The sequence below is a fragment of the Bidens hawaiensis genome, unplaced genomic scaffold (genome assembly GCF_021521415.1).
Source record: "Bidens hawaiensis isolate Kalapana, Puna unplaced genomic scaffold, B.hawaiensis_p1.1 tig00040203_1, whole genome shotgun sequence".
In the NCBI taxonomy this organism is placed as follows: Eukaryota; Viridiplantae; Streptophyta; class Magnoliopsida; order Asterales; family Asteraceae; genus Bidens; species Bidens hawaiensis.
Window position 1 is genome coordinate 121,557 of NW_027497102.1, and position 15,857 is coordinate 137,413.

The 15,857-nt window shown below is 34.9% G+C and overlaps 1 protein-coding gene across 1 annotated transcript; it reads left to right on the forward strand.

Moving 5' to 3' along the window:
• Nucleotides 1–5,661: 5,661 nt before the first annotated feature.
• Nucleotides 5,662–11,402, forward strand: LOC143591950 (serine/threonine-protein kinase PBS1-like). The gene is made up of 5 exons (XM_077071996.1): nucleotides 5,662–6,193; nucleotides 9,673–9,878; nucleotides 9,953–10,142; nucleotides 10,212–10,603; nucleotides 10,862–11,402. Exons 1-5 carry the CDS (start codon nucleotides 6,070–6,072, stop codon nucleotides 11,324–11,326), a joined length of 1,377 nt encoding a protein of 458 aa, XP_076928111.1. The 5' UTR covers nucleotides 5,662–6,069; the 3' UTR covers nucleotides 11,327–11,402.
• Nucleotides 11,403–15,857: the final 4,455 nt, after the last annotated feature.

The following is a 15,857-nucleotide window of genomic DNA, read 5'->3' on the forward strand; positions in this document are numbered from 1 at the left end:
TACTTGTTATACAGTCAGCCGTGCACAACTGAAGAAAGGGATAACTATTAACGGAGAGCGTAACAGGATTCAGGTGAGTTTCTAGCCCCATTTATGTGTTATGTTTTCGGGGCTGTGTGCATACTCGATATGTTTGTTAATACGGTTATCCTAAGAGATAAGTGTATGCCTTATGTGAATGATGTGATATGTATGAATGATGGCTTGACGGTACGTGAACGATCTTCGGATATTGCACGTACTGTCAGGTTGTAACGCTAAGTGTAAGGTAAGTATGATATGTATGCTTATGTGTATGAATGTGATAAAGTTAATAAAAGAAGGAAATGATGGTTGTATGGTTACGAAGAGGGTACCGGGCCCTAATAATACTCGAGGTATAATGTATGGTTTTATGGTAACGAAGAGGGAATCGAACCCTACTAATATTCGAGAACTAGGGAACCGAACCCTACTAATATTCGAGGAAAGAGGGTACCGAGCCCTAATAATACTCGAGGAAGGAGGGTACCGAGCCCTAATAATACTCGAGGAAGGAGGGTACCGAGCCCTAATAATACTCGAGGAAGGAGGGTACCGAGCCCTAATAATACTCGAGGAATGTAGGGCGTAATGCTCTTTATAACGTAAGATATGAAAGTAAGTTAATACAAAAGAAAGTATGAAAGTATGAATGAAAGAATATAAGTTTATGTGTATTGTATAGTGTATGATTAACTAGAACTCACTCAGCGTAGCTGACTTTTAGTATGCACGCAGGTGAGTAGGATGAGGCAGCTCGCTTGAGGAGACACGTGGCACTGAATAAGAGGCTGGCATCGGAAGACTCAAGACGTTTAAGTTTAATGTTTCGTTTATTTTGAAAGACAAAATGCTGTTTTAAGACAAGACGTGTTTTGTTATGAAATGTTTTATGAAAGCTTTTATATTCCGCGAATGTTTTAATTAACTCTGATATTTAGAACTGCGTTTATGAGTAAATCCAACACGAAAGTAGGGCTACCGGTAACAGGGCCTTACAAGATATATTGTAGTTATTTATATAGGTAAAATATGTTTTTTTTTTATTTTCCCAACCCTCATCCAACGGTTATCCCAACGGCTAGATTCCTTGGTTTTCACCCCATCACACGCGTGATGGCCAGCACGCAAAGCTCCTCCATCAAGCTTGATAAGGGAGTGGCGGCGGTGTTGATAAACCCATCACGCCGTGCCCCGGTCCTCTAAGGGCTTGTTTGTGCATGTTTATTTAAATTTAAACGAACATGAACACATAATCACATAAATATTTGTGTTCATGTTTGTTTGTTTAAAAAATTGAAATGTTCGTTCATTTAAAATCTAAATAAATAGTTCACAAACATAACTGAACAAAGATAAACAAACAATATATGAACTAAGGTAAACAAACACGAACAAACATAAATAAATAAACATAGTAAAATGAACACAAACGAACAAATATAAGACATTAAATAGAGAATCATCAAAACGTGAACATAAATGGACATAAATAAACATTCATAAACGTACGAAAAATGCATTCATATTCGTTCGTTTAATAAAATGAACATGAACTAGTTCATGTTCGTTCATTTATCAAATGAACGAATATAAACGAATTTCCTTGACAAATAATTTATAAACAGTGAACATTCGATTAATCATAAGCTTAAGTGTTTTGAATCATTTGTGTGTGTGTATATGGTTATATTTGTTGTAACTAATAGTTAAATATATTAAAGGGATTTGGTGAGTTTGTATTTAAATTTCTATAACTACTTGAATCCCTTTTTAGAAAAATATTACTCACTCACTGTTACCAGAGTGATTTAATATCAGTGTTATTTAATTCTAAAGTTTTAAATAATAATTACAATATAATATAACTTTGTATGTCGTGTTTTTTAAATTATATTTGTATTTTAGCCATTTTTATAGACAAAATTACAAATTTTGTCCTTTAAAATAAGACGAATTACGGTTCGTGTCCTTTTCTAAGTTTCCTTGCAGGGCGGTGTACTTTAAACTTTTTTTTCCTACAAGTTTTGTCCTTTACGCTAACTGGGTTAGAAAAAGTCAGTTAAGTATGACATGTGCCAGACATGTGATGGGCATAATTGTAATTTTAATAGGGGAATGTATTATATATATTTTCTTTTCTTTCTCTCTCTTTCTCTCTAAGTCACCACCATCACCATAAATTCCGGCCACCATAAATTTCGGCCACCTCGTTGCATATTCCATTCAACCCACCCACCACCACCTCCTCTCCATCTCACAAACCGCCACCACACTTTCCGTTCACAAACGCAAACGATCCCTATCACCCGAACCCGACCCATCCTTTTCCAAAACCCGTATCCGAAAATATTCTATTATATTTTATACATATACCTGTATTGAATGAATACGACAGTGAACCATCTAATTATAACTATGCACTTGATTATTATAACATTATTCTGATATAGCTAAAGTATTATAATTTTACATAAATATTAATACGACTTCTGTTATAAAAATAACAGTAATATGAGATCTACAAATAATTCAGATAATAATACTGAATTGCAAAATATTAAAGGAAGCACGGCCGTAGCAGAGGCTCGGGTAGACGGGTTTCGACGGGACCGAAATCCTAAATGGCTTGAACAAAACCCAGATCGAAACCGATTGTTCAACGAACCCCGACGGCCACAGTTAGAACTCGAACCAGATCTGGAGAAAGGCCGTGCGATGGGAGGATTTCGCTTCTGTAAATGGTAATTCTTGTATTTCATTCTTTTTTTTTTTCCTTTCACATATTTATTTGATCAGATCAATTTAGTTGTGTTATATTATATTATATCATGCCTGAAGCTACACCAGCCATTGAAGTTAACCAACTGTTAAGTCGCTTGATTGGGTGCGACTGATCTTGGTCAGTGGGTGGGTTAGGTGAATTGGGTTTTCGGATACGGGTTTTGGAAAAGGATGGGTCGGGTTCGGGTGATAGGGATTGTTTGCGTTTGTGAACGGAAAGTGTGGTGGCGGTTTGTGAGATGGAGAGGAGGTGGTGGTGGTGGGTTGAATGGAATCTGCAACGAGGTGGCCGGAATTTATGGTGGCCGGAATTTATGGTGATGGTGGTGGCTTAGAGAGAAAGAAGAGAGAAAGAAAAGAAAATATATATAATACATTCCCCTATTAAAATTACAATTATGCCCATCACATGTCTGGCACATGTCATACTTAACTGACTTTTTCTAACCCAGTTAGCGTAAAGGACAAAACTTGTAGGAAAAAAAGTTTAAAGTACACCGCCTGCAAGGAAACTTAGAAAAGGACACGAACCGTAATTCGTCTTATTTTAAAGGACAAAATTTGTAATTCTGTCATTTTTATATGATAACTAAAAAATAAAATTGGCATCCTGATAACCTTTTCTATTGAAAAAAATGTAATATCTTTTTACAAGCATTTTGACCCAATTTATCTCAAACGCAAAGAAGGTTTGGAACCGAAACGGTTTTTACATATATCAATTATGCCATTGGGTCGGGTTGGGTTGGGTCTGATCGGGTTAGGTCGGGTTTGAAAGCGTTCTTGAAACCAACTTTATTTACACCTCTAGCTGTCATCTCACCTCCCTTATAATTGCTATCATCATTATAGCCGCTGCCACCTAAACCTAAACCATGCTATCTTCAGTTCTTCACTCCTGCAGCTGTCAATGTCGTCATTAACGTTGTTGTCACGATCACCATCTCTATCACTATGCTCTATCTATACAAATTTACAAACCAAACATAATTATTTTATCAACCAAGTGTATTATAAATTTGAGTTTCTTTGAAATATGAAAACACAAATCCTAAAACTAATTCATTTAAAAAAGAATAACCAAATTAAGGTCACAATAATTTCCTTCGAAAAGCTTTTCAATAAAGAGTCTATACCCACAACAAATTTATGACCCACCAAAGATGGATATGTATTAACAATCAAATGTTGAACATAAATTAATATCCCCCTTTTACTAGCATAAAACTACCTATTAAGAATTATTTCTTAGATTTTTTTTAACCAAAAATTATTTGCTAAATTAAATACAGACTGTCACTTAGATAGTTGACAAAGTGGTAGATACTTATGCTTATTGTTGAAAGGTGACATGTTCGACCTTGGCAACGAGAATAGGAGGGACACCATGTGGGTACTATAATCGGATAAGGTCCTCTCTTAAAGTACACCAACCCTTGTTGTTAGGGCAGTGGTGTGAGGGTTGTAGACTTGTAGTCACCGATTCATGTGTAGGAGTGAGGAGTGCAGGTGAACCCCCAATCTTTATATGACCCATCATTCTATCATTTATCTATATATATATATATATATATATATATATGTATTTAAAAAAATATAGGAAAAACGATTTTAGGGTATTTGAAAGGATTGTTGTCTATGATTAGCGTGTTTTAGTATAGTTTTTTTTATTGAAAAACCAAATTTATAAAAGAAACAAGGAACCCAAGTAAGTAACTAGGGCCCAAAGAGTACATAACGAAATGAACCTTAGTGAACTCTAGTTTAGGAAAATTTTGTAATTTAAAAGTGGTGTAGTTTGATACTTTGGTGTAAAAAAAAAAAGAATTTATTTCAGTTAATATTTTTCCTTTATCTTATCAAGAAAGTCATTAATACGTTTTTCTTTTGTTAAACGATACTAATTATAAAATTTAATATCTTTTTGTTGCATAAGTCTGACTTTCTTACTACTATAAATGCCTAAGATCTTAGATTTTATTTTAAAACAAAACTCAAGAAGGTTATTCTTTATTCGACTATTTGAAAGATTTGGAAAGTTTGAAACACCTCACTTTCAAAAAAGGATAATCAATTGCATATGAAAACTACCAACGAATATCAAGCCTTTTCTTATTTAATTGGTCTAAAAATACAACAAATTGAATTAGTGTTATTCTTCGTATTAGCGTATTAGGTGCTATTCTTAATTTGGTAGGGGTGGTAAGGTGATGAAGTTGTAAAATAGAAACTTTAAGGTTCAATTCCTCTAAAGTCGGTGTGACATTTAGCTCTTAAAAAAAGTGTTATTCTCTATATTTATGTTGATTGTACTAATTTTAAAGGGGTGCAAGAAATCGAAAAAACTAACCCGAAATCAAAAAAACAAATCAAATCAAAAACCGATGGTTTAGTTTTATGTTTCTGTAAAAACCGAACTTACAATTATGTTTTGGGTTAACATGTAATATAAACCGAAAAGACCGATCCAAACTAAAATCTTTTATTTTAATTTTCTATGTTGAGTAATATATAAGAACCTAATAAAAGTAACTCAAGTATTTTTGCATTTGCCCAAACTAATTTATACATAAATTCATTATTTTCGGCCTAAAATTTTCAAGATTAAATGATAAAACTCGAAACCGAAGCTAAAATCAAAAAACCCGAATGATATCAAAAACAATAAAAAGCAGAAGTTTCGGTTTATGAAATGGTTTTAGCCCAAAACGACTAAACCAAATCATGAACATGAACACCTGACTACTTCTTTCGCAACTTAAAAGTTTTTCTATTTAATTTTTTGTTTTTTTATCTTTTATAATATTATCTTTATATAGTAAATATTGGAGTACTTTCCAACTCCCAAGAGTTACCATTAATTAATTAATTACCAAAACCAAAAATCTACTTCACATACACTCCATTAATTTGGTCAAAACAAAGTGTTATTATTAGTCACCAAGACCAAAGATCTAATGGCATATGTACTCCACTCCATTAATTTGGTCAAAACCAAGTGTGAATGTGTGTGTATCATGTGAGAGAGAAAGACACACAACCCCTTGAATAACATTGCATCATATATCATAATAATAATATAATATTAATAATAATAATAAATAATAAGATGCTCTATACATACTTGCAACTCCATTCTTTATTCTTTCAATTCAATTCCTTCAACTTCCCATCAATCCATCTCACACCCAACATTCAACAACACTTTCTTCATCTGGGTTTCATTCAAGATTATTATTATTCATCATTTTTCAATTTTAATTAATGGGTTGTTTTTCTTGCTTCGATTCGACTCAAGAAAAACATAAATCGAATACCCAGAAGCCCAAAGCTGATCGGACTGAAGCTCATTCATCTGCACCTAATAATATCTCAAGATTACCTTCTGGTATGTTTTAATTTATTTGATCTGATTCAGCTTTATGTGTATGTTATGAATTTATAAATTTTTGAATTTTTGAATTTTTGAATATGAATATCATTGATGTAAGGCTGAGGGGTGTGGGGGGCTCTAACGGGGGCGCGAGTGGGGCTCCAGCCAATAATATTGTGACGTGTGGCAGAGAAACTGGATAAGGTGGGTGTTGGAGCCCCGCTGGAGCCCTTGGCCCTGGTGTGGAGGGGCTCCAGCAGGGGCTCCAGCGGATTTTTTTTTTATTTTTTTATAAATATATTTAAAAAACGTATTATTAAAAAAACTCATAAATTATTAAAAAAAACACACATTAAAAAAAAACACATTAATATCTAAAAATAAAATAAAAATTAAAGTACTAAAAAAACATTATTCTTATTCTTCGGCTTGGTCTTCTTCGATCATCCTCTTTCGGATATGTTCCTTTTGCTTTTCCATCAGCATTTGATCGACCGGATTTAGGTTACTGAAGTCTCTTGTAAGGGAGTCCAAATCTCTCATTCGACTTTTTTCCTTTTTGTCATTAGAGACCACCTCCATGGTTTTGTTGAATTTATTGAGGGATTCAACAAGATCGACGATGTTTACAGCTCCCCCCTCAGCCGGTTTTTTCCCCTTGGCGTCCCGTCCCAATGGCCGCCTCCTCGGCGGTGAAGACGTTTCCTCCCCCGCAACGTTTAGGTCGAATCCAACGCGGCAATCCGACCCGGCGGAAGTGCTATACGCTCCAGACGAACTAGTTTTAGTCCGTTTCGGCCCTACTTCCGCATCATGGTCCGGCGCCACAAGCTCAACCCACTTGGAACACCTTTTCAACCTCTCTCACAACTTTAAATCGTCCCACGTCTTCACCGTCCCATACCTCCGCAAACACTCCTGCCTCCACTCTTCGACAGTGAAATTGTAAACCGCCAAATCATCACTGCCACTTGGTCTCATACGACCGGCGTTCCTGTTGAAAAGATTAGTAAACAAGCCGACAAATTTTCTGATTTCGGACCACCGACCCGAAATCATATCGGCGTTTCGCTCTGTACTCCCAACGAGCGTATAGAACGTCTCCCTAACCTTTGTCCAAAAAACCTTGCTTTTTTGGTAGTCGGCTGCAAAATGAGTAATTAAATTAGATTTCCAGTTAACTTTTTTATTTAACTTTTTTATTAAAAATCATTTTTAAAAACGTTAAAACAATTACCGCAACGCCGATCCTCAGAAATGACTATCCAAGCCCGACACAAGGCTTCCTTCTCATCCGATGACCACGGAGTGGTTTTCCGTTTCGTCCTCGGAGTCGAAGCCGGTCCCGGCCCGTCCGTTGCAGGTTGTTTTTTCCGGTGGACGCGTCTTCTTGCTCCGGTAGCATCACCGTGTGATTCTTGTGTCTCTGGAACAACAAAGTTAGGAGACGGTTGTATGTTGGATGGTTGAAAGCCGGATGTATCTTGCGGCCCCGAATAAAACATCGGTTGGTCTGGTGACGACCATAAATCGTCGTCAATATAATCTGAATCTAGGTTTGGGTACCAATTTCCAGACATTTTTGGGTATTATATAGGAGTTTGGGGTATTATATATGAGTTTGGAGATTGAAGTTGTGTTTTGATATGGTTGAAATGGGTTGATTTTGGGGTATTATATAGGAGTTTTTAATGTTTTTTTTAAAAAAATTCGGAGCTCAACGGCTCTTTTGGGCGGGCCCACCAGCTTTTCCTCTCTCTTCTCCCGCGACCACACTCACGCCTGCCTAGGGGCTCGCGCTCGCGCCCCGTTCGCGCCCAGGTTCGCGCCCCGGTGGTGTGGGGTTAGCGCCTGGGGGCGTGAGCGGAGGGGCTCATGCGCCCAGGTTTGCGCCCCACACCCCTCAGCCTAATAAAAATATTGTTTTTATTGGCACATTGATTTGATGGTTAAATTTTGTGCATTTTTGGTATGTAAAGATCCATGAAGTTGTAAAGTTGTTAAATTTATTACTGTTTGTACAATGGAGTTTTATTAATTTAAAGTTTAAATGTATTTGATCTGATTCAGCTTTATGTATATGCTATGAATTTATGAATTAATAAGATTTTTTTTCTCACTTTTATTATGATATATATTATGAATTTATGATTTGATGGTTCAAGTTTATGCATTTTTGGTATTTAAAGATCAATGGAATTGTAAAGTTGCTAAATTTATGTCTTTTTAATCTGGTGCATTAAATATTGACCGTAAATATGGAAAGTGTGTTTATTGTGCGGTGTGTTTTATTTTAGTTGCGAACGTGTTTATTGTTCGGTGTGTTTTATTAGATCTAATGGTGAAAACACACTTACTACACTTCTTAGGAAAAATCTGCTTCTTATTATAACCTTGATCTCTCTCTCTCTCTCTCTCTCTCTATATATATATATTATGAATTTATGAATTCCCTTTGATGTAATAAGATATATTTTTTTTTTACTTTTATTATGATATATATGATGAATTTATGATTTGATGGTTAAATTTTGTGCATTTTTAGTATTTAAAGATCCATGAAGTTGTAAAGTTGTTAAATTTATGATTGTTTGTACAATGGAGTTTTATTAATTTAAAGTTGGAATATATTTGATCTGATTCAGCTTTTTATATATATATATATATGTATACATATATATATTTTGTAAAAAGAGTTCAGCGGGTCGTGCACAATAACTCAACGACACCGAAGAACGATAACTTTATTTTCAGTAGGATCGGTTTTGCCATTCAAAAGGGGGTGGCGGCGCAGCTTATTGCTCGCTTACCTGTCTCTATATTGTAACTAAGAAACTAAATTATATATATATATATTTATATTATGAATTTATGAATTCCCTTTGATGTAATAAGATTTTTTTTTCATTTTTATTATGATATATATTATGAACTTATGATTTGATTGTTCAATTTTGTGCATTTTTGGTATTTAAAGATCCATGAAGTTGTAAAGTTGTTAAATTTATGTCTGTTTGTACAATGGAGTTTTATTACTTAAAGTTTAAATATATTTGATCTGATTCAGCTTTTTATATATATATATATATTTATATTATGAATTTCTGAATTCCCTTTGATGTAATAAGATTTTTTTTTTCACTTTTATTTTGATATATATTATGAATTTATGATTCAATTTTGTGCATTTTTGGTATTTAAAGATCCATGAAGTTGTAAAGTTGTTAAATTTATGAATGTTTGTACAATGGAGTTTTATTATTTTAAAGTTTAAATATATTTGCTCTGATTCAGCTTTATGTATATATGTTATGAATTTATAAATTTGAATACACTTTGATGTAATAAGAATATATATTTTTTTCACTTTTATTATGATATATATTATGAATTTATGATTTGATGGTTAAATTTTGTGCATTTTTGGTATTTAAAGATCCATGGAATTGTAAAGTTGCTAAATTTATGTAATCTTGATTGGATTTATATTGTAGGAGTGGATAGACAGAAATCAAGAAATAATGCAAGTTTGAGGAAGGAATCATCGGGTTCAAAAGAGGGGTCGTATGGTCAGATTGCCGCTCATACATTCACATTCCGGGAGCTTGCAGCCGCAACGAATACTTTTAGCCCGGATTGTTTTCTTGGGGAAGGAGGGTTCGGTCATGTGTATAGAGGACGTCTCCCGGGCAGCGGTCAGGTATAAAATGTTGAATCTTTTACTAAGAACAATTTGGGTTAAACTTTAGGCTGATTAGTTCCTTGTTTTTATAGATTGTAGCTGTCAAACAATTGGATCGAAACGGGCTGCAGGGTAACCGTGAATTTCTTGTGGAAGTTCTTATGCTTAGTCTTTTACATCATCCCAATTTGGTGAACTTAATCGGATATTGTGCGGACGGTGACCAACGACTGCTTGTTTATGAATTCATGCCATTGGGATCATTAGAAGATCATCTGCACAGTAATCATCTTTTAAACTTTTATTATTATTATTATTATTATTGTGCAATAATAATTTTACTCGTTGCAGATCTTCCACCCGAAAAAGAAGCATTAGATTGGAACACACGAATGAAGATAGCAGCGGGTGCAGCCCGAGGTTTGGAGTTTCTTCATGATAAGGCTAATCCGCCAGTTATTTATAGGGATTTCAAATCATCAAACATTTTGCTCGGTGAGGGGTTTCAACCAAAACTTTCTGATTTTGGGCTAGCGAAGCTGGGCCCCACTGGAGATAAGTCTCATGTGTCCACACGGGTCATGGGAACGTACGGTTATTGTGCTCCTGAATATGCGATGACTGGTCAACTCACGGTCAAGTCGGATGTGTATAGCTTTGGGGTCGTGTTTTTAGAGCTTATTACGGGTCGAAAAGCCATTGACAGCACCGCACCACAAGGACAGCAGAATCTGGTCACTTGGGTAATTGTTTCCGTCATGTATTTTTCTTAATTGATATAATGTTGTTCACAAGTGTTTAAGGTGGATTGGGTAACAATTGGGGGGGGGGGGGTATGTGTTGGTTTTGGGCTCAAACCGAGCCAGAAACTGCAAATTCGGTTTTTATGTTTTTGAAAACTGTTTTGAGTTGACCCGAGACAATTTTTGTCCAAAAGTTAATAATTTTTATAAAAAATGACCGTGTCAAATGTACAATAAATGTGTTTTGTGCATGCACAGGCACGGCCGTTATTCAACGACCGAAGGAAAATTGCAACATTGGCGGACCTGAGGCTCCAAGGACATTATCCAATGAGGGGTCTGTACCAGGCTCTAGCGGTTGCATCCATGTGCATACAAGAATCAGCTGCGGCTCGACCACTTATAGGAGACGTGGTGACCGCCTTATCTTATCTTGCAAACAACACCTATGATCCCAATGCAGGCCCGGGTCAAAGTACGCGGTACAACAATGGTGAAAGAACCAGTAGAATTTCAAAGAATGAAGAAGGCGGCGGGTCAGGTCAGAGCAGGTTTGGGGATCTAGAAGGTTCCGAGAAGGGAGATTCGCCTCGGGATACTCAAACTCCAAAGATATTGAATCGGGATCTTGACCGTGAACGGGCTGTTGCCGAGGCTAAAATGTGGGTGGAAAAAAGACGACAAAGTGCACAAGGAAGCTTTGATGGGAATGTTAACGGTTAAGAGACGAGTGCCTGCTCGTTACTGTGGTGTTTTGAGATTTTGATCATCGCGATTTGAGTTTTTTTTTTTCGATACCACCGATTCATGAGAAATATTTGGATAAAGAGGGAGGTGGTTTTGTATACCAAATGATGAAGAAAATGGGAAAACTTATGATGGTTTTTAATTTTATGGTAATTTTGTTTTGTATACATAGGAGTTGTATGTAGTGTTTTGTTAGTGTCATGTTTTTTTTGTGCAACATGTTGGTCAATGATAGTGTTTTGACTAACACCACAACATGCAAATGAATATCATGATATTTATTAATTGAAAGGCCACTTGAAAGTCTAGTGGTTGCATTGAGAACTAGATTCTTAACTTATAATAGATTGTAAAGATTGGTCATCAGAACTTGATTCTTACAAATTTATGATATGTGGTATGATGTACATATAGTGACTTTATAGGTGATTGAGAACAAAAGATTCTCACACAAATTGTGATTGTGAACCTTTTGATTTGTGATACTTGAAATATTGGGCTTCTCACACTTAAGTTAAAAGATTCACACCCAATACTCCAAGGGGGTGTTTGGTAGAGAGAAAAGAGGGTGGAGAATTGGATTTCCATTGTTTGGGAGAATTAGGTAGAGAATTGGGGGGAGAATTGGATTTCTCTGGGAATTGGGTGTAGGCAAAAAATTGAGAAATCCAATTCTCTCCATTTTGAAGAGAAATGGAATTCTCTGTGAGCCACTATCGCTTCTCTGCTCTACTCATCTGTCTTCTCGGTGTAGGCAAAAAGTGTGTATGGTATTATTTCCATTGCTCCGACCGGCGATGATGTCCGGCACGGCGGAACCCTACTCCGTCGCGTTGCAACTAGCAACTCCGGCGATGATGTAGGCAAAAACATCCGTTCGTGTCCTACTCCGACTGGCGGAACCCTACTCCGTTGCGTCCTACTCCGACCGGCGTCCGTCCGTTCGCAACTAGCAACCCTAAATCGCGGTGGAGTGGTTGGCGGCAGCTGTGGTTTTAGTGGTTGGTGGCCGTGGTGGATTAGAAGAAGATAGAGGAGGAAGAACGGTCGCCGGAGAGAGAGAGGAGAAGGTGGAGTTGGTGGCAGCTGGAAGAGTTAGGTTGAGAGAAGGAGAATGATTTTCACTTCTTTTCTCTATTCTACCAAACAAAGGAAATGATTTTCAATTCTCCACCTATTTCCATTTCTCTCCTATTTCCATTTCCATTTCTTCTCATTTTTTTTCTCTGTACCAAACACCCCCCAATAGTATAATGATGAAAGGATTTGTGAGGACTTGCTAATAATAAGTTAACATTAATTTAAATAAAAGAAACTACTAAATTGAACAAAGTTTGTAATTGGTTTTCCATCAAATTACAAATACATGACAAGTGAAAATGTATGCAATAGATAAGGATTGTAGAACTCCTATGTTCATCAAAAGTTTGTTTTTATCAAATGTTTCTTTAGAAAATAGAGAGAAATAATATATTAGTGAGCACGTCTTCTCATCTACTAAGATTATGTGTTGTAACTTTTATTCGCCTTGGTGTCACATCATTAGATTCTTCATTTTTCTTCTCTATTTTTCGAACTTTGTTATACTTCTCATTCATCTTTTAACAATTGTTTTTTTAGTTTTTAATAAAAATAATAGGTATTAGTTTTAAATAATTTATTTAACATATAAATATAAAGACAATCTATTTTTAATGCTTTTGGTTGCAAAAAAACATAGCATAATAATAATAATAAAATATTACATAATTAATACTTAAAACTCACCGTTTGTTTTGTTGTAAGTACAACTTGGTTATTTAATTTATGTCGATCCAAGCATGTTCATAGCTTATTACAATACCAAAATATACTTTATTCGAATACAACTCAGTTTCGTTAATATTTACATCAAAATATGTTGACAAAAAATTGTGTCTCTAGTTCTTTTAAAACTAACTAGCAAAGTTATTAGAGAAAAATCAAATTAAGTGTGAAACAAGTGAGACTATAGAAAAAGAAAATCATGCATCACTTGCGGTGTTACACCCTCGCAAGCATTGTGCCTTACTGGGGTGTATTGTGCTTAACCAACAATGAAACTTTTACGATGATAAGAACACAAATCAAATGTTCGATACCGTTCAATGCATCCATATGAATGGTATGAACACAATGCAAAGCAAAGGCAACCCCATAAAATTAACTCTCAGTCAGTGGCGAAGGTTCTCAAGGGCCCGGGGAGGCCCCTGCCCCCCTGTTTTTTTACGCAGCAGTATAAATTTATCCGTTTTCGTCCGAAAATTTTTATACGTAGTGTAAATTTAGTCGTTTTCAGCCAAAAGTTTTTATACGTAGTGTAAAATTTAGCTGTTTTCGGTCGAAAATTTTTATATGTAGTGTAAAATTTAGCCGTTTTCGGTAGAAATTTTTAATACGTAATGTAAATTTATCCGTTTTCGGTAGAAATTTTTAATACGTAGTGTAAATTTTAGCCGTTTTCGAGCGAAATTTTTTATACGTAGTGTAAATTTAGCCATTTTCGGTCGAAATTTTTATACGTAGTGTAAATTTTAGCCGTTTTCGGGCGAAATTTTTTATATGTAGTGTAAATTTAGCCGTTTTTGGCCGAAAATTTGAGCCCGTCCGCCTTCGTTTGTGAAAATTTTTTATACATTTTGAGTCCGGCATCCTTGGTGTCTTAGTCCAAGCTTCGCCACTGCTCTAACTAAAGGAAAATAAAAAGACATCTTGTACTTTGTTGTAATAGAAAACAATATGCCTTTAGTTGATTATTATTCCACATGTTCGGTGTACTCTTTTGTCAATAATGAAACACAATTTGTTCATAGGAACACAGAGAAATAACTTTGTAATATATCCGGAAAGTGCCAACACTCATTGTACCCAACTACCTATATGCTTCTTAATCAGAGTACTCACAATAACTGTCCTCTATTTTTTCTGAATTTTTATATAAATATTGAAGGAAATCATATTAGGATAATATAATATTATTAGAAAACATAAAGAATTTTTATGTTTCCAGATCATAGTAAAGTATTGTACTTGGTAGTACATCTTGGGATAACGTATAATGTGACTTGTCACATATATTGGCTAATACAAGATTTCAAGTTTATCTCCAAGATCATTTGTTTCCTCAAATGCAAGAGTAATTAAATCATCAAATTTGGGAGCGTGAAGAACAACTCGATCCAGGCCAAACCATTGTTTATGGATTGGACTAGACCGAGAGGAGACTAAACATGATCGAGGACTTAGAAGATGTAGAAAAACATACAAGATACAGGACTGCTACGAGGTTGAGTAGTCTCGGTTAAGTGTGGTTTTTTCTGTTTGATCTAGAATGGTTTTCGAAGATAGAATTCATTAACTAGGAGACTACGATGACAGAATTACTAAACAAAAATGTATCCTTGATAAATTTAGCTTCAAATATCTCCTAAAGTAAATATGTTTCATAATGTACATGTGAAAAGCATGATTTTTGATGAAAGAAATTAACAACATTTGACGATAGATTTTTAACCATTGAGACATTTTCTCATCATCTTGATGCCGTTAGGCAAAATCCATTGTTAATATGAATCCCCGTTGCAAGAAAATGAAGCCATCTCTAGCAATTAATATAGTTATATATCTTTTTATGGTGTGTAGTGAAATGTCTCTCAAAGTGGTTGAGCGTTCTAACTTCATGAAGCCATCTCTAGTAATTAATATAGTTATATATCTTTTTATGGTGTGTAGTGAAATGTCTACTCAAGTGGTTGAGCGTTCTAATTTCATGATAAATGTTAAAATCTAGAGTGGGGGGCGGGGTGAATAAATTTCTATTTTTTTTTGAAAAATTGGATTTTAATAATCCCAACTTAATGCAGTTGACCGATAATAATCCTAACTTTGAAAATAGCTGTCACTGATCCTAACTTTCACATTATTTGTTTTCATTGGACATCTGTTAAAAAATACTTAACGACGTTATGTTTTTTCCAAATTTCAAACTGATATATTAGGGTTTTTGATCGGAATGAGGATACGAGTTGATTGATGTAAAACTTACAATCAAACGGTGGTCCAAACGACTAAAGGATACTTCAATTCCGATGTTTAAACTTTTAATTAACAGAAATCAAACTGTTTAAAGCGTCATTTCGAGTTAAGATTTACATCAGTCGATTCATATTCTCATTCCGATAAAAAGCCCTAAAATATCAATCTGAAATTTGAAAAAAACTTAACGTCGTTAAATTTTTTTTTTAACGAAGGTCCAATGAAAACAAATAGTGTGAAGTTGGGACCAGTGACAACTATTTTTAAAGTTGAGATTATTATCGGCCAACTGCACTAAGTTGGGATTATTAAAATCCAATTTTTCTTTTTTTTAGTTTTTTCTCTTGTTTCTTTATTATGAAAGCTAAACAACTTGTTAAACTCTTTGTATATATAACTCAAGTAGTAAAGTATATACAATAAAATAAAGAATGTAAAGGTTAATTATTACACA

Bases quoted from the DNA above. Each gene is read 5' to 3' on its own strand.
- LOC143591950 (XM_077071996.1), top strand. From the start codon at position 6,070: ATGGGTTGTTTTTCTTGCTTCGATTCGACTCAAGAAAAACATAAATCG. The intron at 6,194-9,672 runs GTATGTTTTAAT...TTTATATTGTAG, and splicing joins TATCTCAAGATTACCTTCTG to GAGTGGATAGACAGAAATCA. The intron at 10,143-10,211 runs GTAATCATCTTT...TACTCGTTGCAG, and splicing joins ATTAGAAGATCATCTGCACA to ATCTTCCACCCGAAAAAGAA.